The 26,776-nt window shown below is 44.1% G+C and overlaps 1 protein-coding gene and 1 long non-coding RNA gene across 2 annotated transcripts; both read left to right on the top strand.

Annotated features, from left to right (window-relative positions):
* The first annotated feature begins 18,704 nt into the window (after positions 1-18,704).
* On the top strand, positions 18,705-22,557 carry LOC133908470 (auxin-responsive protein IAA5-like). The gene is made up of 5 exons (XM_062350508.1): positions 18,705-19,128; positions 19,221-19,456; positions 20,029-20,170; positions 21,393-21,454; positions 22,243-22,557. The coding sequence occupies exons 1-5, from the start codon at positions 18,782-18,784 to the stop codon at positions 22,278-22,280; spliced, it is 825 nt and encodes a 274-aa protein (XP_062206492.1). The 5' UTR covers positions 18,705-18,781; the 3' UTR covers positions 22,281-22,557.
* A 1,797-nt stretch (positions 22,558-24,354) lies between these two features.
* Positions 24,355-26,774, top strand: LOC133908471 (uncharacterized). The gene is made up of 2 exons (XR_009908211.1): positions 24,355-25,051; positions 26,541-26,774. It is a non-coding gene; the product is annotated as an uncharacterized LOC133908471 (long non-coding RNA).
* The last annotated feature ends 2 nt before the right edge of the window (positions 26,775-26,776 follow it).

Here is a 26,776-nt window from a genome sequence, read left to right on the forward strand (position 1 = left end):
ATAAGCTAAGCACTCATTCTTTATCTCCTCTAAAATCCTAATACTAGGCTCTCAAATGGGTGGCACAAGGGGCTCAAGTGGTTGATTCAAACTTTTCCATTATCCATCTATTTATAGGTCTAGAAAACTTGAATTCTAAGTTTTATAGCTTGTTATCAAAGTATCCCTCTCCTATATAGTACATTTCTACCTACCACCGAGGATATTTTAGTCCATTTCTTGCTCTGTCCATCAAACGACCGTGGTGCTTTTACGACTTAGCTTCGCATCGACACAAGTTTCGTGATGGTGCCACATAGTCCTCTAGTCCTCCTACGGTTTTGAGGCCCAGCCATGAAACCTTTTGCACTCTTCTTAAAGTGTGACACATCACTTGCTTACACCTTAACCAAGCGCTCTAATGTCGACACGTGTACTCCATCTTCCGATCCTAGCTGTCGGCAAGTCTCTCCCGCTCCCGATCCCTCGGACTGCCTTGTCACTTGCACCGGCATCCCTTTCACTTGATTTTGTCAATATGCTATCTTCATCCTCCATTTTATGTTTTGTTTGACCTCCACGTATATAGTTAGGATCACTTTTGACTCCACCTGACCTCCTTGATCGTCTAGCACCAAACATCCATCGTCGATCGTCAAGTTGTATCCATCACCTGCATACTATGAGACAAGCAAATATATTTATTCAACTTTGACTCCAGTTAGTCTATAATTAAAATACTCAAACCAAACTCAAGCAATCCTAACTCGACAAACCAAATCGACGACTTTATCAATCACTTATTATATATAAACCAAAACATATTTCATTTCTCACCAATAAAATACAGTCAGTCAATATCATAAGAAAAGCAACACTTTAAACCACTTCCTACAATTCTACATTTTGCCTCTCACATATATATGTTCACTTGAAAATGGTTCATCTGAATTTAACATCATTGTGATAAAATCACTATGATTTTAACGACAGAGGATCCTCTAACTGTTCACTCGAGTCCGCCGCTGCTATCCATGAGTACGATCGAACTGTTTGGTCACGTGGCGTATGCATGCGAGGCAGGTTTTAAGCGGTCAGTTGCCACGTTGGCACACGCTCCGGATACGTATCCGGAGTATATGTTCGGAGCACCAACTGTTGCTACTCCCAGCCTCAGCCCTCACGGTGCTCGATCGATGTGGTTAGTCTTCCTGCAGCTCGATCCAAAAGGCTAATCAAACGCCTCAGTTAATCGCTGGTTGATCGATGCACGCAAATCTGTTTCATGAGTAGGAGGACGGCAGCCTGCAGCCGCCACCGCCAAGCCACGAGTTGGTCCGCTGGACAAATTTGGCCGTCCCACCAGCCTCAGGGCCGCAGGTGGCGAATGGCGATGGATGTTAATGCGAGCCCGTGCGGGCGCGGGGAGCAGCGCTGGGCACGGGCACGGGCACGGCAGGGAGCACCGGGACGCGGGTCGGGTGGCATGGACGTGGGACAGCGACGTGTCCGCGGGACCGCGGCGCTGTCGGGGGGAGGAGGGGCTCCCTGCCGGCTCTCGTGTCGGCGGTTCCAGCTCTGCGCCCCAACCCCACAACCACGGGCGCCTTAATTCCTTGGGCACGCTTGTTAAGTATTGATGATCAATTTTTTTATTGAACCTGGTTAAAGCGAAGTATTTATTATCGTAGAAAGTAAATAATAAGGATAAGTTTGTTTGTATGAATTTGTTATAATCTAATCCAATGGACATGTATAATTTTGAAAAGAGGTTTAATTAGCTTGTATGGTGCGGTGAGATGCAAATACACCCTCCAATCAAAAAAAGATGACGTTTTTGCCTCTATCCTAACAACCAAGGTACCATGATGAGGTAAATAATGTGACCATGCTACGCATGTTATTCAAAGCGTTGCATGTTTACTGCACGTGTCCATGCACCCTACATCTTTAAGTTTTTTTTTTAACCTGCCGCCCTTTGAGTTTCTTTTCTTTTTGGCGGACAACAGCGCCACATTTTTTTGTTTGGCGCAGAACAAAGCCAAAGCAGGCGTCAAAGGCAAACTGAGGTTGAGAGAGAGATATAGAGAGCTGCACTCTCATTTGGATGTGGCAAAACAACCATGAGTGCCAAAGACTATTACGTGGTATAGATTTGAACCTGGAACCGCATGAAGGAAATATTCTTGGCCACGAACAGTCATCTTCAAACGATAATTATTCTGTCTTTTTTTTTCTTTTGATGATATCTATGTTTATTTTCCATAAGTCAGGACAAAATCCTTCATCTTTTACAGTCATATCAACACTGACTAGATCATGCACACAAGTGAATCTTGGTGGCCGAAGGCCATTAGGAGAGGTAGATTTAAATTCAGTACCATTTGAAGAAATCGTTCCTGGCCATGGAATGACCTCCTTGAATGATAAAGTTTATCATTTTCTTTTATCATTTCCATTTTCCCATTCCACTGTCTTTGTAAGCCAATGAGCACTAGTATTTTTTTCATTTGAATATTCAGGTTTTGGACATACTTTAGGTTCCATAGAGCATGATGGGAATTCTTTGGATGGTGGGATTGGTGATGGTCAGGAGAATAATGAAGTAGTGAATGGCTCTAAAAAGAATCTTTTCGATGATAAACGGAGAGAAATACATGAAGCTTTGCTAGGCAAAAGCTTCAATGGAAACAAGGTCAAGAAGTTGCTGCATCATTTTCAGTCAAGAAAAGAATTGTTCAACGGATTTGGAAACAAGGTCAAGATTGTCGTAATCAAGGAATTATGGTTGATGTTTGTAGCAAGAAGGCCAAGAATGGTGGTCGAAAGAAAGTTGAAGTGGACCTTAACATGCTACGTAACATTCCTTTGTCAAAGCGGACAACACTAGAAGATGTGCGTGCTCATTTGTCAGAGCAGAATAAGAGAAATAGACTGCAGTGGTGCATATCTATGCTAGAACCAACGAGCATACCTAATAACCCAACATTCAAGGGTTTGTTTGATTATGTTTTCATCGATGAAAAATGGTTTAATGTTACAAGAAGAAATAACACGTACTACTTGGTTGTGGGTGAAGATGAGACTATACGAACATGTAAAAGCAAAAACTTCATTCCAAAAGTCATGTTTTTGTGTGCTGCTGCTCGTCCAAGGTTCAACAATGAAGAACATTGCACTTCTAATGGGAAAATTGGGTGTTCCCCTCTTGTTACATGGGAACCGACAAAGAGAGCTAGTGTCAACCGACCTGCAGGGACAATGGAGATGAAGCAGATCACATCAGTGACGAAGGAAGTTACTCGTGCTTTTTTGATTGAAAAGGTCATGCCTGCTATAAGAGCGAAGTGGCGTGAAGACGCTAACAGACCGATCTTCATCCAGCAGGATAATGCCAGTCCACATATTGATCCTACTGATCCATTATTTGTGAAGCCGCAAAACAAGATGGCTTTGATATTAGACTTATCAGTCACCTTGCAAATTCGCCTAATTTATAACATCTTAGACTTGGGCTTCAAGCAATTCAGTATAAGGAATATGCAAATACGACAGCTGAACTTCTTCCGGTTGTTGACAAGGTATGATATCCCTTTTTCTATTCTTCTATAAGGTTGTCATTTTATTACACCTTTTACATTTTCAAGTAGGCCTTTCAAGAATATTCAATGTCGTTAGCGAACCAAATATTCTTGACACTACTTCTTGTTACGATGGAGACCATGAGCATAAGAGAAAATGGATTCAAGATTCCTCACATGAAGAAAGGAGCCTTAGAAAGAGAGGGGCGTCTACCTTTACAAATCAGTTGTGATTATTCATTTGTGCAAGAGGCAAGGAGTAAGCTCACAGAATAGTGCAAGTTCAAAATGGTGCAAGAGCCTTAGTAAATGTTTGTTTAGCTGTTTGAGCGTGGAAATTAACCGTATTTCCTGATGCCTATTTTGTTGTAGTATGATTCTAACTGTACCATATAGTGTTTCCTTTATACCATGATTCCTGTTTGTACCACAAAGAAAGAAACACATTTGAATGACTCGAATCATATATATCAATCAGGTAACAAAACGAAACAAATCCAACTCACCATATTTTTCCTCCGTCTTCCTGCCCATCACACAAGTCTTGGCTTTGGTTGCCTCACCAGCCATAGCATGCACAATGTTCTCATTTTCTCCTTCTTATGTTGGTGTAGGAGTAGTACTCATACATGACATTAACTACTACATGCATGATTTAGTGCTTGGAGAACATGCACACACTTATTTCCGCGGGGGAAGAAGAAAAGCCATGCAGGGAATTAACTCAGGCGAGGGTAGAAGTGGCAAACCGGATTGAAACTTCCCAAATGTCACTTATGTCTGGCCATTATATTAAGTGCTAAAATATTATTCTTTTTAGACTGGAGGGAGTACACGATCTCATCTTGTCCGGGGTTGAAACTCTGTAGCCTGGGCATTTACATTTATTAGTGTCATATAATTATTTTCATACGAGCAATCAATCATAATTTCAACTCTTGTATCCGCTCATGCAGCCTTAATTCGGTCCACCAAATAGAACTCAGCTAAACCTATCCAAACAGATACAACCAAATATTCTTCTTTTCAATAAATATGACTCTGCTCAACCTGCTTCCTCTTCGCCTGCATATACGATACATGTGGGTAAGATACCGTTCAGGCAACCAAACACACCATAACATGTTTGGTTGAAGGAAAAGTATTGCTCGATGATGATTTTGTGCGTAGTTGCCCAATCTCCACATCCATTACCCTACGCCATGTGTCATGACATTGTAACCCTTGTAGCAATGTTCCAAGACTGACATTTCCATTTCATTCTTCTAGTGTAACATCCCCCAAAAAAATTCAAAATCCAAAAATATTTTTCAAATGAATCAATTCAAATCAAAACCTTTCCTCCTCTCCTCTCCCCTTGGGCTCAATCCAATCCAACTCTCTATCTCGTCCTAGCCCACTCTCTCCTTCTCTCTTCCCTTTCCTCTGGCCCGCTCCCCTTCCTTCCACTCCTTCCGGCCCACCACCTCCTTTCCATCCCATGCATTGACCCAGCCCAGCTAACCGCCCCTCATTCCTCCTCGTGAATAGCAGTAGCACCCTCCCGCTCCCACTGCCGCACGTGTGCCCACGTGCGCCAGCCACGGACCTCACACCAAGTCCCCGCTTGCAGCTTCGCCGTGTCGCCTTCGCCACCATGTCTCCCTCCCGTCTCTGGGAGGTCGCCATGCATAGAAGCCGGCAACGAGCACAAATCACCCGCACGGACCGAACCGCGTACAGGTAGCAGCAGGTCACCACCTTGCCTCCCGTCCTGTCACTCACTCGCTCTATTTGTGCTTGCACGCGCACGCAAAGCTAATGGTGCAAATTGACGCTAGCCTCGCTGCTTGGCCAAAAACCTCACGTCATGGCCTGACATTCGCCATGATTGCCAGGCATTGCCGTGCCTATCCCCCCTCCACCTATAAAAGGCTAGCCTGAGTCGCCTCCTCCCATCGTAGCTCGCCGTCCCTCCCGAGCAGGTAGCTCCCCCTCCTCTCTCTTTTCCCTGTTAATCCAACCATCGCTCGTCCCTCTCTATCTCTTCAATCGGTAGAGCTCCACCACAGTCAAGCCACCCAAAGCACCCCAGACACCTCTGCCACCCTCTTCCTCACTTATCATTCTCTCCCTCGCCCTCCATCGAGCCCCCCACAAGCTCGGCGAACCACAACAATAGTGGCTTGCTGCTGGCATGTCTCCACCCCTTTCCATAGCTCGGCGACCCCCAATATGGGTTCCCCTCATCTCCCTCATCCTCCCCGTGCGCTCGGTGTCATGAATGGCGATCGGGAGCACAAATCCAGCGATGCTCCGATGAGCTCGCCACCATAAACCGAGCGTCACCGCTGCCCCCTCTCGGTTTGGCCTCGCACCAACACCCATCGCCATTCTCTCCCTCTTTTTGGTCATAGGCCTAGTCATTAATGGTACTGCCTCATTGTTACCTCCCCGCCTAGGTCAAGCTGGGCCGTCATAACCCAGTTGTAGCGAAAATGGCCCTATTAGGCCATAATTATGATTTTGGTAATTAATGACAACATATTCAATGGGATTAACATGTTTGTCAAGAATATATGTTAGTAGGTCTATTTGATGCAATACATGAAGAAGCCACCGTAGCTGGGACAAAATTGGACTGAATTGGAGAAGTCCCAGGAAGATTTGCCTCACCGGATAGTCCGATGCTCTGGGTGTTGAACTCACCAAAGGATATTTGACAAATGGGTGAGAGAGGCTTGAAGACTTCACCGGAAGGTCCGGTGATTAGCAAGTGTGCTCACGAGAGTAATTCTTCCAGAGAAGGGTGTCGTGCTGAAGAATGAAGGTTAAGTCTCACTGGATAGTCCGTTGATCAAAGCACGGCAACACCAGAATATTTCTGTCTAGAAGGCAGAATGAAACAACCCATCGGATAGTCTGGTGATCAGAGAATGATACACATCGGAGCATTTCCACCAGAGAAGGTTGCAGCCGTGGAAGATCGAAGATCAACACGCAGGAAGGTGTAGCATATTGCTGAAGTCTAGAGGAAGCTCATACACACTTGAGAAGGCATCCAAGCCACCAAAGTGCTTAAGTGATTATCCAAGGTGATTAAGTATAAGATTAGTGAGTGATTAGTGTATATAGGCCTAGAGAGAGTGTTGCTAAGTTATTGCTACCTAGAAAGTGGATCAAAGAGTGATCAAACCTTGTACCAAGTGGTATGCCGACACCTTGGAGTCTTGGTGACTCACCGGCAAGCTTGTTGACCCTCCGACTTGGTGTGGAGCGGTGGCAAGACACGTGTACGGGGATGCGAAGATCCTTGTCTTGGTGGTTCAAGCTTCGAAGTGATCATGGCGATAAGGAACTAGAAGAGAGGTAGTGGTGAGACCTTACCTTGGTGGCTCATCTGGGTGGAGGCCTTGTCTTTATAACTTGGTGGCTCAAAAGTTGTGATCGGGTGCCGATCGGGAGCATATCTTTTGTAGAGCACAAACGTGGACTAGGGGTGACATTCATACCATTGATACCACGGGATAAACATTCTTGTGTCAAGTTTACTCTCTCTACCTTATTTACGTTTCCGTATTTACTTTCTTGCAATTTACCTTTCTAGATAGGTTGCAAGCACTTTGATCGGTAGAGTAGACACACTAGATAAACCTATAGAACATTTAGATAGAAATTCATATAGGTTTATCTGGTGTAGTTTTTGGAGCCGAATAGATTCTAAGTGTCCTAATTCACCCTCCTCTTAGGATGTCACTGATCCCTTCACCAGTGGCATGCAAGCACAGTAGCCCGCACAACTGTCACATCCCAAAATGCTAATTACGCAATTAAGCATCTATAGTCATCATGGCGTTATGTTTTATACGATTAGTTATTGTTTTGGATATTTTTTAGAGTAAAATAGTTTAGGAAGAGATAGGAAGACCCTAAATACCTTGGACAAAAGAAGAATAGAAAGAAGAAAGAAAAGAGAGGCAAATTTAGGAAAACTCAGCAAAGGATCCCTCTCACGGTCTGACTAGGATTCCCCACGGTTTGACCGCCAGTGGGCAGCTACATGAGCTTGCCACGTGAGCTTCCCGCGGTCTGACCGTCACAGCGCAGAGGCTTCACTTAAGGAAATCAATCAACTCTCTCACACTCACACTCTCTCACAACCTCGCTCTCACTCACCCTTCACCCACACCAAGAGAGAGGGAGAGACCATCTCGACGTCCACAACGATCAGAAATTGATGAAGGGAACTTCCTCGAGCTCCCCGAAGGCTTCCTCAAGCTAATCCCCTTTCATCCTCGTCATCGGGGAAGTTCCTATGTGCGTTCATCCACCTCAAGCCCCTACACCAACCCAGAGCCCGATCTCCAAATCAGAGCTTCCCCGGAGTGAACCCCTCAAATAGAAAACTTCTTTACGCTAAGGTGAGGCATCCCCTATGTCATGTCCCAAATCCGCAATTACGTAATTAAGCCTAATCATGCTTCATAAGCATTAGGTTTAATTTTGTGTAATTTTATTTCGGAGCATTAGAGCGCTTGGTTTTAAGCCAATTGGATGAGAGAAGAAAATTCAGGAGAGAAAGAAAAGAATTCGCAATTGAAACAGACTTTTTCTCTAATACGTGGGTCGCACCCGGTGGGCCAACCACCCCTCACTCTCTTGGGAAGCAGCCCGCCTGCCCTCTCTCTCTCTCTCTCTCCCTAACTCCCACCCTCACTCCCTCTCCTCTCCAACAGGCTAAGCCAAAGGAGCCCCTCCCTCTCCCAAGCACTCTCTCATTCTCCCCAAAATCCCACCTCAAGAGAAGGAATCAAGGTATGCATGTATTATTAATGCGATCCTTAGCTCCTAAGCTCCTCATCCATTCAATTCATTTTCATTTTCCTGAACGATTCGAGTTGATTTTGATGTCTTTTGGTGTTCTTGGTTGAAGCACGAGGAGTACCGGCGTTCTTCCTCTTCCCAAGCTTTTCCACCTTCCACCGATGGTCACCAACCTCGGCAAAGAATTTTGGATGAGTCTCCTAGGCTCCCATGGCAAGGATGCATGTTTTGGTGGGTCTATTTTGAGTTTGGAGCTAAGTTTACTAAGTTCTCGAGTTCTTGAGCTTTGGAGAGAAAAAATGAGAATTCAAATGAGTTTTGTGCTAGGAATCGTGTTTCTTGGTTGGTGAGTGAGTTCTAGACTCCATGAACTATCTCAAACATGTTTTCCTTTGGTTTGGAGAGGTTCACAAATCAAATCGGCCAAGTTTTCCCTCTCGAAGCAACCTCTCTGGACAACCTGGATAGTCCGGGTAGCCCAGTGAAAACCCTGATGAGTTGTGCTCAATAAAAGTTAGGGTTTAGGGTGCAAGTAGAGTCTAGAACCCTTTGTATAGTGTATATGTATGTTTATGTAGGATAGATTTAACATGCAAGTTAAATCGGTCGAAAAGACAACGCATAACATGTATTCTGTCAGAACCCGAAGGGTCCGAGTTCAACCCGGAGGTTCCATGTGATACTAACCAAAAAATACTCGAGGACCCCCACCCGGAGGTTCACCCAGAGACCCCAAAACCCGGAGATTCTGAGTTTAACCTGGAGATTCCGGGTGATCCTAACCAAAAATACCTGAGGACCCCCACCCAGAGGTTCACCCGGAGAATTCGGAACCCGGAGGTTCTGAGTTCAACCTGGAGTCTCCGACCTTCTGTTAACTTTCTGAAGTTGTTTAAATTGCAAAGTTTTCTATTATTTCACATGTCTTGAACTGTTAGCTTGATGTTATGCATATAGTACCATATATTGTTGCACTTCATTCATACTCATCATTGCATGCATTCTTCTTTAGTGAACGAGGATCTGGAATGTGATGTGGGTGTGATTGAAGGTGACACCGAGTCACACAGGTTCTGTGAATTCTGTGTGGGTAGCATCAGACAACCGCCTGAGCAGCAACGCAAGCATCTAAACATATTTCTCCTATTAATTTGGATCATATGTGTCAAATATGATAACATATGCTTTATGTACGTTATGCATGTTGTTAAGTTGACGTCAGGTTTGGTATTGGTAGAACCTATATTGGTGCATTACATCCCATGTCTTGAGATATTGATGATCCATATCCTTATAACTGGGGTTTAACTTGATAATAGTCTAGTTTAAAAGTCAACCAAAATGCTTAGCCATGCATAGATTCTTCAGTAGAAGCCGAGCGGTGGTTCAATCCTGTTCACGAGCTATAGGCTTTAATTACTATCACATTGATAACAATGTTGGATTGATGGTGTTGTTTGGTTGAGTAGTGAGGAAGAAGCGAGATGTGGACGGTGTTAGGGGTGTTTCTCCTGTCTCGATATGGAGTTCCCTGGGGTAGGTCGGGAGAGGAAGCCGAACACCATAGACTGCTTGCGTCGCTTAAGCACCGATCGTTGATGTAGTTGGCTCTAGTAATTACTGTACTTACCACATGTCGATCTAATGGTAAGATAAGCTGAATACCTCTATAGCTGTAATCATTTGAGCTTGCACATTGATGGTGTGAGCGGGTGGGCTTGTAAGAGACACTTGAAGTTGCTCCGGGAGTGAACCTAGATGGGCTCCGCACCGAGCGATGCCTGATTCAAATGGTTAGGGCTTATTGGCAAAGGTTGGCACGAGTACCCCCTAAGGTGAACCTGTGTGGTCACTCAAGCTGTATGGTTCTTGAGTCTTCTGGGTAAAGTTGTACCCCCTTGCAGGGTGTAAAAACATTTCAAAATGACACGCTCTCGGTCATGAGCATGCTTTTGTCTATTTGTAGCAGTCGTAGAGTTTCGAGTTTAGTTTGAGGTGGTTGATGGGTTGAGATGGTTCTTTACAGATATTATTACTATGGTTCCTTTTATATATATGTTCAGTTGATGGTTATGTGTTAGATAGTTGTGTTGGTTAAGTCTAGAGGCTCACACATATTTTTGTCAAACTTAGCTTTCGCATATAATTTTACTTAACTTGTGGCCGTATTCTTGCTAACATCCTAATTCATAATCCTTGGAGTCGGGTTATCTATAAGTATGCAATATGAATTAAGTCTTGCGAGTACCTTCGTACTCACAAAGCTCTTTTAGGTGCTACCGGCTAGAAGGGGCTGATCTTTGGCTACTTCACGTCCGTCGAGAGTGGTGGTGGGCACGAGTAGACAACTACTCGGAAGACGCGCTTTTGTGATGGAGCCTAAGGGCACATGACTCCATCATCCTTTTATTGTTTATAGTTTTAGATTCCGCTGTATAGTTCTCTTTTGTTTAGAAGTTGATTAGTTTCAGTCTCCTCATAGCTCTCTTTTGCTGCAAATTGTAAGAAATTATGGATGCTTAAGAACTTGTAATATAATTAAATTACTCGCTTTTGTTAAGCTTTGTTGTGATGTGATATGTTGGAAAAGCATGTGTTCCAACCTTAGGGTCAAAACACGTGCCGGGACTACCGAAGTGGTATTCTGATTAATCATTGAAGTCATGATTAAGTAAATGATTGATTTAATGATTAATTAGAATACTATTTGGAAAGTTTGTCACACCCTACTATTTCTCCTTGTTCCCGAGCTCTAATTGGTCCCTATTCCGTTTAGACCCAAGTTCAACCCAAGCCTAGAGTTTCTCCATGGGGTATTTTGAGTTTAGCCCGGTGAATATTGTCCAAATCACCTTAGAAGTACTCCCCTAGTCCCATAGACCATTTCGATACCCTTCACGGTTGAAGGCATTACTAGAACCTTCACTGGCGACCTTCGAAAGGTGCTGCTGGCAGATTCTAGTGGTCTGACCTCCACTAGGGTTGGTCTGAATGCCGACATACCATCGGTCCGATTGCCAGACGCCAAAACCTTCTACAGGCCGATGGTTAGACCGCCACTTCCACGTCGGTCTGACCGCCAGCCATTCAAGGTTGTACATACTTAAGTTACCTTGTCCGGGGTTTCAAACATTGAAACCCTAATCTTTCGATGGTCTTTTGCAAATATTTTCGAAACACGACGCTCTATTAATATTCAAGCATACATCATATCAACACTTTTTCATTATTTGATTATTTATGCAATGCATTCTTGATTCGTTTAGAGAGCGTTACGCCGAGGGTCCAAGCGAGTGAAGGTGACGCCAAGCTACCTGAGTTCTGTGAGTGCTCTGCGGGCAGTATCAGGCAACTACTAGAGCAACAAGGTAAACATCTAAGCATACTCAACCTACTACTTTGGATCTCGTATTGTATAACTTGATAAATTACTCTTTATGTATGTTTGCATGAGTAGTGGGTTTATTGTTAGGTTTATATGGGTAGAACATATATTGAATTGCGTTACATCTACCTTAAATTGTTGATTATCCATATTCTTGTAGCATTCATAACATAGTTGATCTCTAACTTAAGAGTAATTCAAAATGCTTAGTGTCAGTTAGAAGTCGAGCGATGGTGCCACAATTGTTCACGAGCTTAGGGCCTACTTGTTGTTTACAAACACAATGACAATGATGTTGGTCGGATGAGTTCTGAGGATGAGACGAGATGTGAGCGGTGTTAGGGGTATCTTCTGCACCGGAGGAGTTCCTCGTTGTACTCAGGAGAGGAGCCCGGATGTCATAAACCACTTGCATCGTTTAAGCACCGTCTGTCGGTGCAGTTGACTTTAGCACTTTTCGTACTTACTACATGTTGCATATGTCACGTCCCCAAATTCTTAATCACGCAATTAATCATAATCATGCTTTTTAAGCATTATGTTTAATTTTGCGTAATTATAATTCGGAATATTAATGCATTCGTATGAAATCATTTGGATGAGAGAAAGAAATACGGGAGAGAAAAGAATCGAATTCGCAACGAAAATGGACACTTTTCACTTACATGTGGGCCCCACATGTGGTCCCACCCTCCAACTACTCAAGTGGGCAGCCCACCTACTCTCTCTCTTTCTCCCACCTGCTCCCTCACTCCCACATGTGCAGCAGCAGGTGGAGCTCCCCCTCCCCACTCAAGCTCTCACTCCCTCTCTCCATTCCTTCTCAAAGTCCGAGCTCAAGTGAAGGATTGGAGGTATGCATGTGGCACCATTGCATTCTAGAGCTCATAAGCTACTCATCCATCCAATTCATTTTTGTTTTCTCGAAAGATTCGAGCCGAATTTGATGTCTTTTGGTGTTTATGGTTGAAGCACAAGAAACACTGGAGTTCTTCGATTTCCCTCAATTTCCTCCACTCCTCAACGGTCACCCAGTTCCACAAGCATCTTGAGTAAGTCTCTTAAGCTTCCCATGGCAAGAATTTGTGGTTTGGTTGATCGATTTCAAGTTTTAGCAAAGTTCATGAGTTCTTGAGGTTTAGGACTAAAATGAGAATTTAGATGAGTTTTGAGCTAGGAATCGAGTTACTAGGTTGATGAATGGATTCTAGACTCCATAATCCATCCCAAACAAGTTCCTATGTATTTTGGAAATGATCAAATTTTGATTTGGCAAGTTTTTCCCCAAATTAGGAGAGTTCTGGGAAGTGCGGAGTATCCGCATAAAAGTGCGGATAGTCCGCACATGTGCGGAGGTTCCGCACTAAAGTGCGGAGGGTCCGCACTTTCTGGAAAAATAGTATTTTGAATTGTATTCAAGATTTTCCTAGGTTTGAGCTGCAAAGTTAGTCTAGAACCTTTGGTATAGTATATGCACAGGTGTATGTAGCATAGATTCAAGTTTGGAGTTGAATCGATCGACAAATCGTCGAAAGACACATTTTAGCTAGGTCCGGAGTGTCCGGACAAAGTCCGGAGGGTCTGCACTTGTCCAGAGTATCCGGAGAGAAGTCCGGATAGTCTGGAGTTTGCCTGAGTTGTGCAAATGTCCGGATGTTCCGCAGAATTTTGCGGATAGTCCGAAGGTTCCACACTTTCAGTAACTTTTCAAATAGGTTTGAGTCCCAATTTTGTTCTAATTCGTATGTTTGCACTTTTAACATGTTTTACGCATCATATGGCATGCATTGTTGCATTTCATCCATACTCATGGCATTGCACGCGTTATTCTTTTTAGAGAACGTTGAGCCGGTTTTTCAGGAGAGCGAAGGAGATTTTGGGCAGCTACCTAAACAACAAGGCAAGCAACTAAGCATATTGATCCCTCTTGTGTAATTGGATAAGTCTAAAATTGATAAACTATGCTTATGTATGTATGCATATTTAGTGAGTCAGTGTCGGGTACCAATGGGTAGAACCTATGCCGATTGCATTCTTCTACTTTGAATACTTGTGTATTTACATTCCTTGTAGCCTTGAGGTGTTGTCAATGTCTAGACGCGAGTTCGACTTATATGCTTAGCCATGCTTAGGTCATTCGATAGAAGTCGAACGATGGTGCGTTCCGTTGTTCGTGAGCATAGGACCCTCTTATGGTTACGCACACTTGTTGAGGTTGGGATGGTTGTATAAGTGGTGAGTATGAGACGAGATGTGGGCGGTGCTAGGATGGTGTTTTGTCCTGCCCGGATGTGGAGCTCCCCTGGGTAGGCCGGTAGAGGAAGACCGGACACCGTAGACCAGTTGCATCGTTTAAGACCGATCGTCAGGGTAGTTTGCTTTGGCACTTACCTTACTCACCACATACCAATCTAATGGTAAGACGAGCCGAATACCTTCGCAGCTGTGGCTTTGTGGGGCCTGAACAACGACGGTGTGAGCGAGCGGGCTTGTAAGCGGTACTAGTTTGCTCCGGGAGTAGTTCTGGTACCGCCACGCCGAGCGTTGCATGTCGCATACGGTTGGGGCTGGTTGGGAAAGGTTGACACGGATACCCCTTATATGCACTTTAGCGGGTGGCATAAGCCGTATGGTCCCCGAGTCGTGTGGGTCTAGAAGTATCCCTTTGCACGGTGTATAAACAGTTCAAACTGCCGCGCTCTCGGTTATGAGCATGCTATTGTTTCATTTGCACCCAGTCGTAGAGTTTCGAGTATGGTTTGTGGTTTGGTATGTGGGAGATGGTGATGTGGGCACTTGTTAATTATTGATATACATGTTGTTACAGTTAGATGTTTCAGTTGTTAAATGCAGGGTAATTTTCATATGCTTTGGTAAAGTTTCAGTCGCTCAAACATATGTCTAGGATGCTTAGTGCTTATATTTTACTTAACCTGTGGTTCATCCTTGCTAATGATCAATGCATAATCATTGGAGTTGAGCTATATATATGTGCTCTACATGGTTTAAGTCTTGCGAGTACCTTCGTACTCATGCCTGCGCTTTCAGGTACTCCTGTTGTTGAGGAGAGACGGTGTTTGGCTACTTTGTGCCTGCCGATCAGGGTGGCGGGCAGGAGTAGCACACTCTACTCCAAACTCGGTGTTCTGGTATGGAGCCTAAGGGCATGTGGCTCCATATCCTTTTGTTGTATAGCTTTTAGTCTTCCGCTGCTTAGTTTTTTTGCTGGTTAGGAGTCGAGCAGGTTTTAGTGTCCTCATAGCTCTCTTTTGCTGTAAATTGTGATAACTTATTGCATGCTTAAGAACTTGTAATATAATATTATTTACTCGCTCTTTCTTAAGCTTTGTTGTGATGTACATGTTGGAAAGGCATGTGTTCCGATCTTGGGCACAAAACACGTGCCGGGACTACCGGGATGATATTCTGGTTAATCATCGAGGTTATGATTATGAATAATGATCCTCCTGGTAATTAATTAGAATATTATTTGGACGGTTTAATTATGTAGCCTAAACACCATTAGAACGTTGTTTAATAAGTGTATCAAACCCACTAAGCAACCAACTAAAGTTTACTTATGCATTTTTCTGTCAATATGTATAAATCTGCTATATTATACCCCTAAGAATAACGTTTGAGGTTGTGAGGCTCATTGGGGTGAGACGCATTCGAGAAAGATACGTGTAGTTCAGAAGCGAGCATACTTTCATGTTTCATTGCTCATTTTGCATCATGCCTTCGAACACGCATTTTCATCAATATATAGTGTATGGATCCAAGTAAGTGAGATCCGACATAGCAATGTAGCATTAGTTGGAGTTTAATTTTTTCACCTATGTCAGAAATTAACCTTCGCCTCTCTTTCTTCTCATCATCACAATAGGATGAGAACCCGTGGCAGTTTGGGAGATCTTCCCGAGGGTTCTAATGAGAACAACCCTCCGCCACCTCCACCACCGAGCATGGCGGATGTCCTAATGCAAATCGAGCAAAACCGTCAAACTCAGACGGCGCTCCTTGAGGCCCTCGTGCGCAACACGACCCCTCATGGAGGAGGTGGGGCTGGTCGCCAAGATGACTTCTCGGTTTTTCTAAGGACTCAGCCGCCTACCTTCACGCGTGCTGAGGACCCGCTCGACGCTGACCATTGGCTTTGCACCATTGAGCAGAAGCTCGCTCTCCTTCGATGCGAGGACCACGAGAGGGCACTTTTAACTCAATTAAGGATCGAGTTGGTGTGATATCTTACCTAATCTTCACTGTACAACCACTCGGCCTTGTATATGACAAGGCTTAGTCTAAACTCCATCAATTAGTCTACTGGTTATCCAGAGGCAAGAGTGCAACGGGAGACCATGGAGCAGGTGCAAGTTGGTGCATGCTTTTCGACCCGGTTGGAAGCCTAATATATGTCAGAAACCCCTGGTTAGCTCTCGTAGGCGACTAGTGGGATGATGCTATGGTGGGTAATAGCTTTGTTGAGTCGCACTTTTATAACGATGATTTGTTGTCAAGCTCAACTTATGGGTAAAGTGTACCATTATGCAGAGGTAGAACTATTCGAATAGTCATATCTATGGTCACGGGTGAACTATGGTTTAGTTACAACAACTAGCATGAGTTGTTTGCATTTCCTTGGAGCATGAGTGGGCAGGGTATGCCCATTTTTGGAAATAGATTTGACAGTTGTCGTGGGTTGCTGTGCACTGAGTGTCCAACAATATAAAAATTTGGGCTCTGGTGAACTTTCACTATGGGTGAACCCCTTCATTAATATCAATGATATTGTGCTTTCACAAAACTTGCCTTATGAAAATGAACCATTGCATGCTTGAACTTGGTTTTTCCACAAATGTTAAATTTATTGTCTTACCATTGCCAATACTATATGCATGTATTTATACCATTTAATATAGGGCAAGAGTTGTAACTTGCTGAGTATGTTTGTACTCACTTTTGCTTATGATTTCAGAGTAAGATCTGGACTTCAGCGACGTCGACGGTGAGGCTGATAAATAAGACTTGGTCACGTCCGTAACTGAGTTGTCTACGGAGTGACATGTTCTTCATACTGATCCCGTTGTACCCTCTAGTGATATGGATTTTGTTCCTCGTGCATCTCTGTGTAGTTCTTTATGTATTACTAGTTTGATGGAGTTATTTACTACTCCCTTTGTTAGATGACTACAATATATTATCTAATGAAAGATTTATATTTATTATTGATCGAATAAAAATTAATATAATAAAATTTTAAGCACGTGATAACCCAGGGCTTCATGGAGGCCCCAACTTATTTCCTTGCATCAATATTTTTTTGGTCATGTAAGCTGTTGGAGTATCTCCAAGCTGGACAAGAACAAACTTGCTTGTGAGACGTACCGCAACTGGGCTTCTTCCGCATGTGATTAGCTGATGCATTGTTTCCAAACCAGGGTTCAGCTTATGTATGGTTAACGCTTGAAAATCGCGGTAACTGGGCTTACCGCGTCGTATCGATAATAGAAATCGTACCAGTTTTGAATTTAAATTAAAAATTAGAAAAATAAAAAAATAAAAAAATCTTAAAAAACTAGAGTCAATTCTGAGACCTTCTGTGAATTTTTTTTAAAAATAACGTTGTTCGCATCATATTATATACGGAGGAAGATTGAAAAAAAAGAAAAAAGTTGAAACGTGAAACTTATTTATTAACTTATGTTATGGAAAATCTTAACATATAAATACATATTTTTCTTATATAGGAGTATCTTTAAAATTGGTTTCACTTCATTTAGAATTTTATTAATTTCTACATGATTTTTTACAAAGTTCACAAGCATAAATCGAATAGGTTAAGAAACATCAATGTAATTAACTTTGTTATATCTACCATTATTTTTCTACATAAAGCATAGTATAAGTAAACTAATAAAAGTGGTTTCACTAATTTTGGAGGTGTAATGAGTTAGTTATGAATTAATCTAGTTGCAACATATTTACATAATCATGCATGTAACGATAAATATTTCATAACTTCATGTATTTTTAAAAGATATAGGATCATGTAAGAAAACTAATAAAATTGGTTTCATGATTTTTGGATTAACAAAGTATAAACTATGCATTTAACTAAATTTAGTAAATACAATTTTTCACAGAGAATATTCAACTTTTTTATGAGTATAAATACTTTTATCATGTAGATCATGTTAAAGAAAGCCAACAAGAATTTGTTTCACTTGATTTGAAGCTCAGATGATTTAGTCATTGATTTTACAAGATTGAGCTATTTTTTGTTTTTTGAACTTCACTAAAATTCGAGAAAAGTGTTCGATAAATCACTAAAATCGAACGGTTATTGATGAATTCAAACGATTATCGATAATTCGAAAATATGGAAATATCGCTCGATAAATCGCTTAATGTGGTTGGTAATCGTAGCAAACCGACCGGTTGACGTTCGATTGATTTGGTTCAAATTCTCGCTGAATTTTAAATTTAACCGAGTGAATTTTGAACAAATTCTCACCGAATTTTTTATCACGATAACCGTGATTTTTCGGTAACCACCGGTAAGCAGTTTTTGAGACCCAAACAGTTTTATGAACCTTGTTCAAAGTAGCACCATCACGTAGCATTAGACGGTGGACTGCTCCTCGTTGGCATGTTTTCCCCAAGAGGGCAGTATTCCCCTTTGGTTTTGAGAGCTTTCTAGCGTTGCTCGATTACAGCTGACTCGCAGTCGTCCACCTGGAGCGGACGCGGCACAAGACGACCCCCGCAGAGTAGACTCCCACACCGAGACCAGAGGCCAGCAACCAAAGCACAAGCACCGCGCAACAAGAAGACAACCGGACAAGGCCCCCGGAAAAAGAAACCCCACCGGGGAAAAAAAGCGAGAAAACTTCGTTAAAAATCCTCCCGGTCGGCCACTTTTATTAACAACGGCAGGTCATCGGCTCGTCGCTCTCCCCGCTCCAAACAAAGGGGTGAGAAGACCACCTCACCTCATCGCTCTCTCTGTCTCTTCCCCACCCCACCCGCCCCAATGTCGCCGCCCCTCGAGCCCCGCGACTACATCGGCCTCTCCGCCGCCGCCGCCGCTGCCCCGCCGACCCCGACCTCCTCCTCGTCCTCGTCCTCGTCCTCGCCGGCCCCCCGCCTCACACTCCACCTCGGCCTCCCGGGCTCCGAGTCCCCCGACCGCGACTGCTCCGTGGACGTCGCCGCCGCGCTCTCCCTGGGCCCCCTGCCGGGTCCCCCCAAGGCCGCTGCTACCTCCACCAAGCGCGCCTTCCCCGACTCCTCCCACCGCGCCTGCCCCGTCTCCGCAGTCGGTGTCACCAGGACCAGCGCGGACAAGCAGGCGCCCCCCGCCGCGCCACCGGCCGCCAAGTAAGATTACATCGATTCGCGCAAAGGTGATTGCTTTCGTCTGAAATTGGACGCGGCCGGGCTGATCGATGCGGTGCTGTGGCGCCTCGCAGGGCGCAGGTGGTGGGATGGCCGCCCGTGCGGAACTACCGGAAGAACACGCTGGCCGCGAGCGTCTCCAAGAGCAAGGGGGCGGTGGCGGAGGAGGGCGCGTCCGGAGGGGGACCGATGTATGTGAAGGTGAGCATGGATGGCGCCCCATACCTGAGGAAGGTCGACCTCAAGATGTACTCGAGCTACGAGGACCTCTCCATGGCACTCGAGAATATGTTTAGCTGCTTCATCACTGGTGAGTCCCCGGACTGTCTAAGCTTCTTTCTGATGCACTTCGCTCTTGTGATTTCACAACCTTTGTCTTGGTAAGTATGTTGCTGCTACTTTAAGAGTCAGATTGATTCGATCCATTGCCATCTTAGTTTTGTAGATTTACTTGGAAAGCTTAACAGAAGAGTTTAGTAATTATCATCGAATGAAAACTGCTGTCCTGAAAGAGAGGTTCATAAGAACCCGCATGAAGTTAGTCTTCATACATGAGGTTAGCATTCATCAAGCAACGTGCTATGTATATATGATCATAAAGAACCACCATTTACATTTTGCACACAGGGAAAACACACTGCTCATCTGCCACGATCTAAGTACCTTCTTTGTCTCTTTTGCTCACTTTTTCATCAAACTTCTCTGTAGCTCAAGTATCTTGTAAGTACAAGTGTACAGCTGAGAACCTGAGACAAATGTGCACAAATTTGATGGTTTAAGGATGAAATGTAAACATGCAAACAATACCATACAAATTATTTTGCAGTTTTTTTGCATAGTGTTTTTTAATGGGGATATTTATTAAGCCTGTGAATTTTAAAGGTCAAAGTGGTTTGCGTAAATCACCAAGTAAAGACAGGAGTACTAATGCTTCAAAGACGGATGCCCTCCAAGACCAAGAATATGTCCTTACGTATGAAGATAAGGATGCTGACTGGATGCTGGTTGGTGATCTTCCATGGGAGTAAGCTCCTTAGTACATTGCGGTATCCATGTGCTGCCCTATGAAAAAAAATTATTTGCACAATCATCGCATGTGCAATGTTCTGCTTATATATGTTGTTTCTTCACTCCCAATGTAGCAAGTTATATGACCATATTTGGGTGATCTAAATGCAAGTCTCATAGATCTTTAATTGGGCAGTAAATACTACAGCTTGATCTAGTTAGTGTTAGATTGTTGTGGATCTCATAAAGAAAATACTGTGATATCAAAACATCCAATTTACTATTGACCCACCACCTTTTCCCTTTTCTGAATGCATAACCCAATAGCATCAGTAGTTCAGTTAGCATACAGAGAGTTCTTATTCTTAATTCCATCTCAAAACCAGTGCTGACTGTTAACTGTTCCTTAACCAGCAATGGTGATTTATTCAAACAACAGAAAGATGACAGGAAGTGCGAATCTGTAGTGTCCGTGCTTATAAACTTTTGCTTTGCATCCTTGAAGAGTTTTTTTTAGCGAGAAATCAAATTTCCATTAAGCAACAGAAGTACAGAACAGAATTGTTTGAATCATAGTCACCAGAAATTGGGCCGATGCCGCGATCCACGATCCCAGATCGAACGACCCCACGGGTTTGGTTCTCTTACCGGTGAGTCCAGATGGATCTCCACCCGGCGCCGATGCAGGAGGCGGAGGAGGACGCCGGCGGCTTCAAGCAGAGAGTGAGGTGGAAGCTAGGTGCGTCGTTCTTTGGCGGTGCGTGCAGGTGGAGAGGCGGCTGTGAGGACTGGAGGTGTGGAGATGATAAGGGTATCACTTGAGTAGGCTGGTGGGCTTTACTTTGATAATGGGCTAAGTAGTAGGTGTGGCATGGGCCAAATATGTCCTTAGTCTTTACAATGAGCCATTGACCCGGATGAATCGGGGTCGTATTCCGCATCGCTAGTTTGTCGTTCCGAAGAGGTATACCCCCTTGTACCACTTTTTTTTAGATGTTGACCCGCACCCGGCGACCCTGTTACTCAATCCAAATTTCTAGTGACTATGGTTTGAAGTTACAATATGACGACATATATACTTAGATGTACCCTCCCATTCTCCTTGGACTTTGGTATTCAATTGGCTATTGAAGTTCCTTAACATCTGCTGTATTAGTTTACTATAAATTGGTTACCCTGTAGGTATCACTCGATACTAATATTTTCAAGGAGTGCTGACTTGATTTGTTCCTTTGCAGCTTGTTTACCACTATCTGCCGGAAACTGAAGATCATGAGAGGATCTGATGCGGCTGGAATAGGTACTTGCAGTTCGTAAGAATAGATCTATAGAATGCGCCTGTATGTGATTTATATGCTTCAGCAGGCAAATTCATTTCTCAAGCACTAAGGTTTGCAGTGCCATTAAATACATGCAATTTCTTTATATCTCAATGTTTTGCATGAGTGCTGGTCACTAGTGCCAGTCCTCTGTAAATAAATTAGAACAAAGTATTGAAGTGTTACCCGAAACTAATTATAGCTGCTACCAAGTTATAGCTTGTATACGCTTTTAGGTAGAAATCATTTATCTCGGCTGATTAGTGAAGTATGTGATTTCTATGCTTCACTGGACAAATTTATTTCTCAATCACTAAGGTTTGCAGCGCCATTAAATTCATGCAATTGCTTTATATCCCAATGTTTTGCATGAGTGCTGATGACTAGTGCCAGTCCTCTGTAAATAAATTAGAACAAAGTATTACGGTGTTACCCGAAACTAAATCATGGCTGCTACCAAATTATGGCTTGTATACGCTTTTATGGAGAAATCATTTATCCCGGTTGATAAGTGAAGCATAAACTTGAGGCAATATTATGATAAAATGCTGATCAGAACAACTCATTCCAAGCTACTAAGGTCCAGGTACTGAAAATGTTAATCAGAACAAACAGTAGCTTGGAATGTGCTTCTGTGACCTGCAACTATCACAATTCACCACTGAATTTGATGACTTATTCTGAACATTGGGAGCATTGTGTTATTCAGCGGTAATTAACTTTGGCTACCAAGTATGCTTTGATCTGAACTATGTCGGTCTACCTGCAGCGCCAAGATCGCTAGAGCAGACAGGTCAGAACAAATAAGGTTGACTTCAGGTCTGCGCTCGATGAAGACATCTGAGCTAGCTGTGAGATGATGTTGAAGGCTGAAATTGGTCGTGGGAAGTTTCTCATTTCTCAAATGTCAGTAATGTAGTTTCATGTATTTCTTAGGCGTGTGCATTTGGGTTGTCTGTGATATGATCCTTGAGATCGTGCCACCGTGGGGTGCCCGTCTTTTGACCTTTGAAGTTCAGGCAATACACTCTGCTTCCTGTGTGCACGTTTTCCTACATTTCCTATATACTCTATTCTGAAATCATCCATCATGTCACAAGAACTGATGTTGCGTAATGTCAAGAAAGCTGTCCTAATTGCGTAATGTCAAGGAACCTCGTAATTGTGTTCTTTCACATGAGAAATGGGCAGCGCTCTGCTTGCTACCACATTGGTACCCAGTACTGACAGCGCATTTTACATACAGAGAACTAGGGTTTTGAGTTTGGGGTTTGTCACGGCTCACCGTTTGTTTGGGATCTCCAAATCTCACACGTAGTGATGCAATGGGCGGTGGCTGTGCCTTTTGCGGCCCTTTTGCCCCATGGCTCGCATCACTGGGCTCCGATTTTTCCTGGGGGACTTCCTCCGCAGCAACTAGAGAGCCCGGCAGGCGGCAGCAAGCGCAAAGTTTATCCTCGGTCCTTGCCCAACCAGCCGTTCTCGCCTGTGAAGGATCATGATGAATAAACGAGGTGCATTGGGTTTTAATTTTTTTTCGAAATCTAAAAACTAAGAGCAATAAATTAAAACAACACTAACCTATACGTGCTAGTATGACTATTGGGAGATTGGTACCACGTTGACCTCTCCCTTGACTTTAGCTGACCTCAGCTAACCCTAAAGTCAGGAAGCGATTGGTGATGCTAGCACTTCCGTTAGACTACTTTGGTCGTAGGTATGGATTCAAAGGGTGGCCAAGGAGCGGAGCTTGAATGCTAAACCTCCGAGAAGTTGAAGACCACTGAAGGTTTAGCCCTTTGTTGGAGCACTTGCCTAAGGGTAAGGGTGTAGCTCCCTCTTGATCCCACAAAGGAACAAGTGTTCTCTAATAATAGTCATTCTTCACTCTGGATTGGTGGACTTCCAACCGGTACATTTTCAACTTGAGGCTTCAACAACACTTCACCATAAATCTCACCAAGATCAAACATCACCAAGTGTAACAAGCTAAAAACATCAATGTGACGCTAATCACCAAGAGTAATAAGTTAAAAACCTCATTTGACCTAATCTAAACCAAAGAGATGGATGAATGCACACTAGCTACTCTCATAACACTAATGATGTCCTTTAATCTTGCAATTAAGGAGCTTAGAAATCACTCAAGTACTTCTTCATCTTGATTCTCCAAAGATGTGAATGAACTCACCAACAAGCCAAAAAGCCCATAAAGATGCAGAGGGGGTCTATTTATAGTATTTAGGGCCGAACTTCGGATTTAAATTGTGTCTCCATTTAATTTCTTGCAAGTTATTCATTCATATTGCTATTTGAGGCTTTGCCTCAAATTTATTGCTTGCGAGTATTTAATTGTGCCTCTATTGTTCAGTAGAATATATCCTTCTTAGAGTCACTGTGATAGCTCATAGTCTTTAGTAGAATCTCTTAAGCTTACTTAGTTTTCGAATGTTCTGTATAGTCTGGATAATCCGAGTCAATTCAGATACTCCAGTACTTGAAGTATCCGGAACTGCCCAGAGTCTTCGGACCCTGTTTAATCCGCTGCTGAGTTTTAATTTTCAGAATCAACCATTCACCCCCCCCCTCTAGTCGACATCAAGGACAAATAATTACTCCTTTACATGTACTCTCAGGAAGCTATCCTAATTATTCATCCTGAACCTCGTAGATGTACTCTTTTACTACAGGAGTAGTGACATTGTACGACTGCATTTTGATGCATGTGTGCTCCATGTTCATATGTATGCCTTTACATTTAGAATACGGGCATATATATGTATATATATGCATAATATGTATATACCAAAAAAAAAGAGAGAGAAGAAGGAAAGGAAAAGAAGAGGGTCGGTTCCTGGGCAAGGTGGGCTGCAATGGATTCAGAAGGCCTGTGCGCCCCTGCCTTTTTCTCCCCCTCACCTCTCTCTGGTTGGGCTAGCCTAGCACCGACCCCCTTTCTTTCCTTGTCGCCAGCACCCAACCCCCCAACCTTATCTCCTTCCTCCGACAGAACACGGATGCGGCTCCTCTCTCCTTCCCTGTGTGCGCCGCTGCCAGGGGAAGGCCACCCCCCGACACTTATCTCGGTCCAAAATCGTGCCTCCCCTCTCCTTATCCTCTCACGCACCTGAGCTATCCCTAGCCGATCGGCTCCTGTGTCTCTTCCTCACCCGACTGAGCCACCTGGGCACGCTGCTCCCCTCAACTACGGGCGTCACACCGCACGCTCAAGCCGCTATGTCCCTCTACCTCGCGCTGCACCCTGCGCCAAAGCCACCACTCTTTTGCTTGATGGTCTCTTCCCCCTTATCTTTATCCGCGTAGAGTCCATTTTCCCCTACGTGTTTATCTCATCTCTAGATCTTCAATCAAATTTGGTTGGGATCTCCTTTACCCCAAATTCGAGCCGGGCCTATATCATTAGGGGAGGCATCAGTTGGGAGGGTGGATATCGATTGGAGCTTGGCGAAGCCTTGCCACGATGAGTTGTCTTCGCCGCACTGAGTCGCCGCTGTCACAGTGCTCCTGTTCCTTGCAATCCTCGCCGATGGAAAAGTTCACCATCACTGCTCCTTGTGGTGGGTTCTCGCTCTGAGCCCCTTTGTATCTCCTTTCTTCCTGTGCTGCAGGTTGTCAGCCATTGGTGATGCCACGAGCCTTTGTTGGCTGCTAGTGACGCCGTGCGCTGTGATTGGTTTTGCCGGGGATCGCTGATGAGAAGAAGCCTGAGGCCACCCGTTGCTATGCTCCTGCTATGTTCGAGATCTCGTCGTGGGTCGGTGATGTATGTGAGGCCCTGGTCCGCGTCGCCTTTGCAATTGTCGTGGTCCTTCCTCCTACTCTGTGTTGATGCCCAGCCTTCGTGCTGAAGTGTTGTATTCTGTGACTGGCCTCCATGTCATAGACGCTAGAGCTCAGGCCGTGTGTCATAAGAAGTTCTGGGTTCTAACCGTGCACCGTCGAAGTTTTGTACTCTGGCCACAAGCTAGCTAATTCCGGGCCCTGGCCTCGAGTCGCGATAGCCTTGTCGTCGTGCCGCCCATGCGTGCCATCATGCTCCTCTCTCTCTCTAGAGTCCGGCCGCTTAGCTTTTTGGTTGCCGACATGCTTGAGCACTAGTGCCACACTCCTGCTCTAAGTCCATGATGCTTCCTAGTTCCTGATGATGTTGCATTGCTCCTCTGAGATGAGTTAGCTTTGCTCTGATGGTTTGATCAGTAGAAGTATTGTTGGTGAGCAGCCTGCTGTCATCGCTCCCACCCCTATCAGCTTGTTTTTTTTTGTTCTAGTCGTTGCATTTGGCTGTTGTTGGTTCGGTTGGAGCCATGTTGTTGATAGCCTTGGTAGCTGAGGTTACTCTGATATGTTGATAAGTGGAGCTGCCCTTTTGGTGTTGCCTTCCTAATGAATGGCTCTCCTTGTGGCATAATCCTACTGCCACTTTTCTGCTATTAGCTCAGTTAACCATCTAGTGGCCAATTCCTTCTTTATTGCTGGTTCTAGTTACCACTACTGCTACTGTGGGAGGGATGCTATACCTTTGCCTCCCTGAGATCTATGAGCAATCAGTACCGAGATGTGTGATCACCCGGCCTGTGTGGCTTTGCCTTTGTGGTTTTCACCTTTGTGTCATAATGCCTATGCGGCTATCGGATAACACAGATCACAGAGAAATTATGTGCCTTTGTGGTTCTCGCCTTTGTGGCCCACAAGTGATCACCCTCGTCTTTGTGGCTTTTGCCTGTGTGGTATCAATTACATGTTGCCTTCAGAGACGGCCGATGAGGATACATTAGAGGCCCAAATAGGGTGTTAGTGAGTCAAGCACGGCGTCGGAGCTCCTGACTGTGGCCACACTGTCGCTTCCTATTGAAGCTACGCATCGTGCCGCACTCCTAGCTCACCTCTTCACACATACACAATTCTGATGCCATAGGTGGCCGATGATGACCCGGGATACATAAACAGTCCAAAAAACTCATGATAGACGGTTATCCCATTCTTTATTGCTTTTATTTCTAACGCTTACTTTGCTTGGTCTTTGTCGCTGTGACTATATCCTTGCAGACTTAGAGACGATCTCGATATGACGATTGCCAGCGCAGCTTAATTGGAGGTAGTCCGATGATGGGCATAATTAACCAGAGAGCTTCATGAAGCCCTGGGAACCAAGACGAAGCAATCGCCAGATCCTAAGAGATAGTCAGATGGCATGTGTGTTGTGGAGTTAAAATGTATAATGAGAGAAATTGTACTTTATGATTTCGACACGAATGAATAAAGTTTGCATGTTTCTAATTATT

This window comes from Phragmites australis, chromosome 2 (assembly GCF_958298935.1).
Source record: "Phragmites australis chromosome 2, lpPhrAust1.1, whole genome shotgun sequence".
Lineage (NCBI taxonomy): Eukaryota > Viridiplantae > Streptophyta > Magnoliopsida > Poales > Poaceae > Phragmites > Phragmites australis.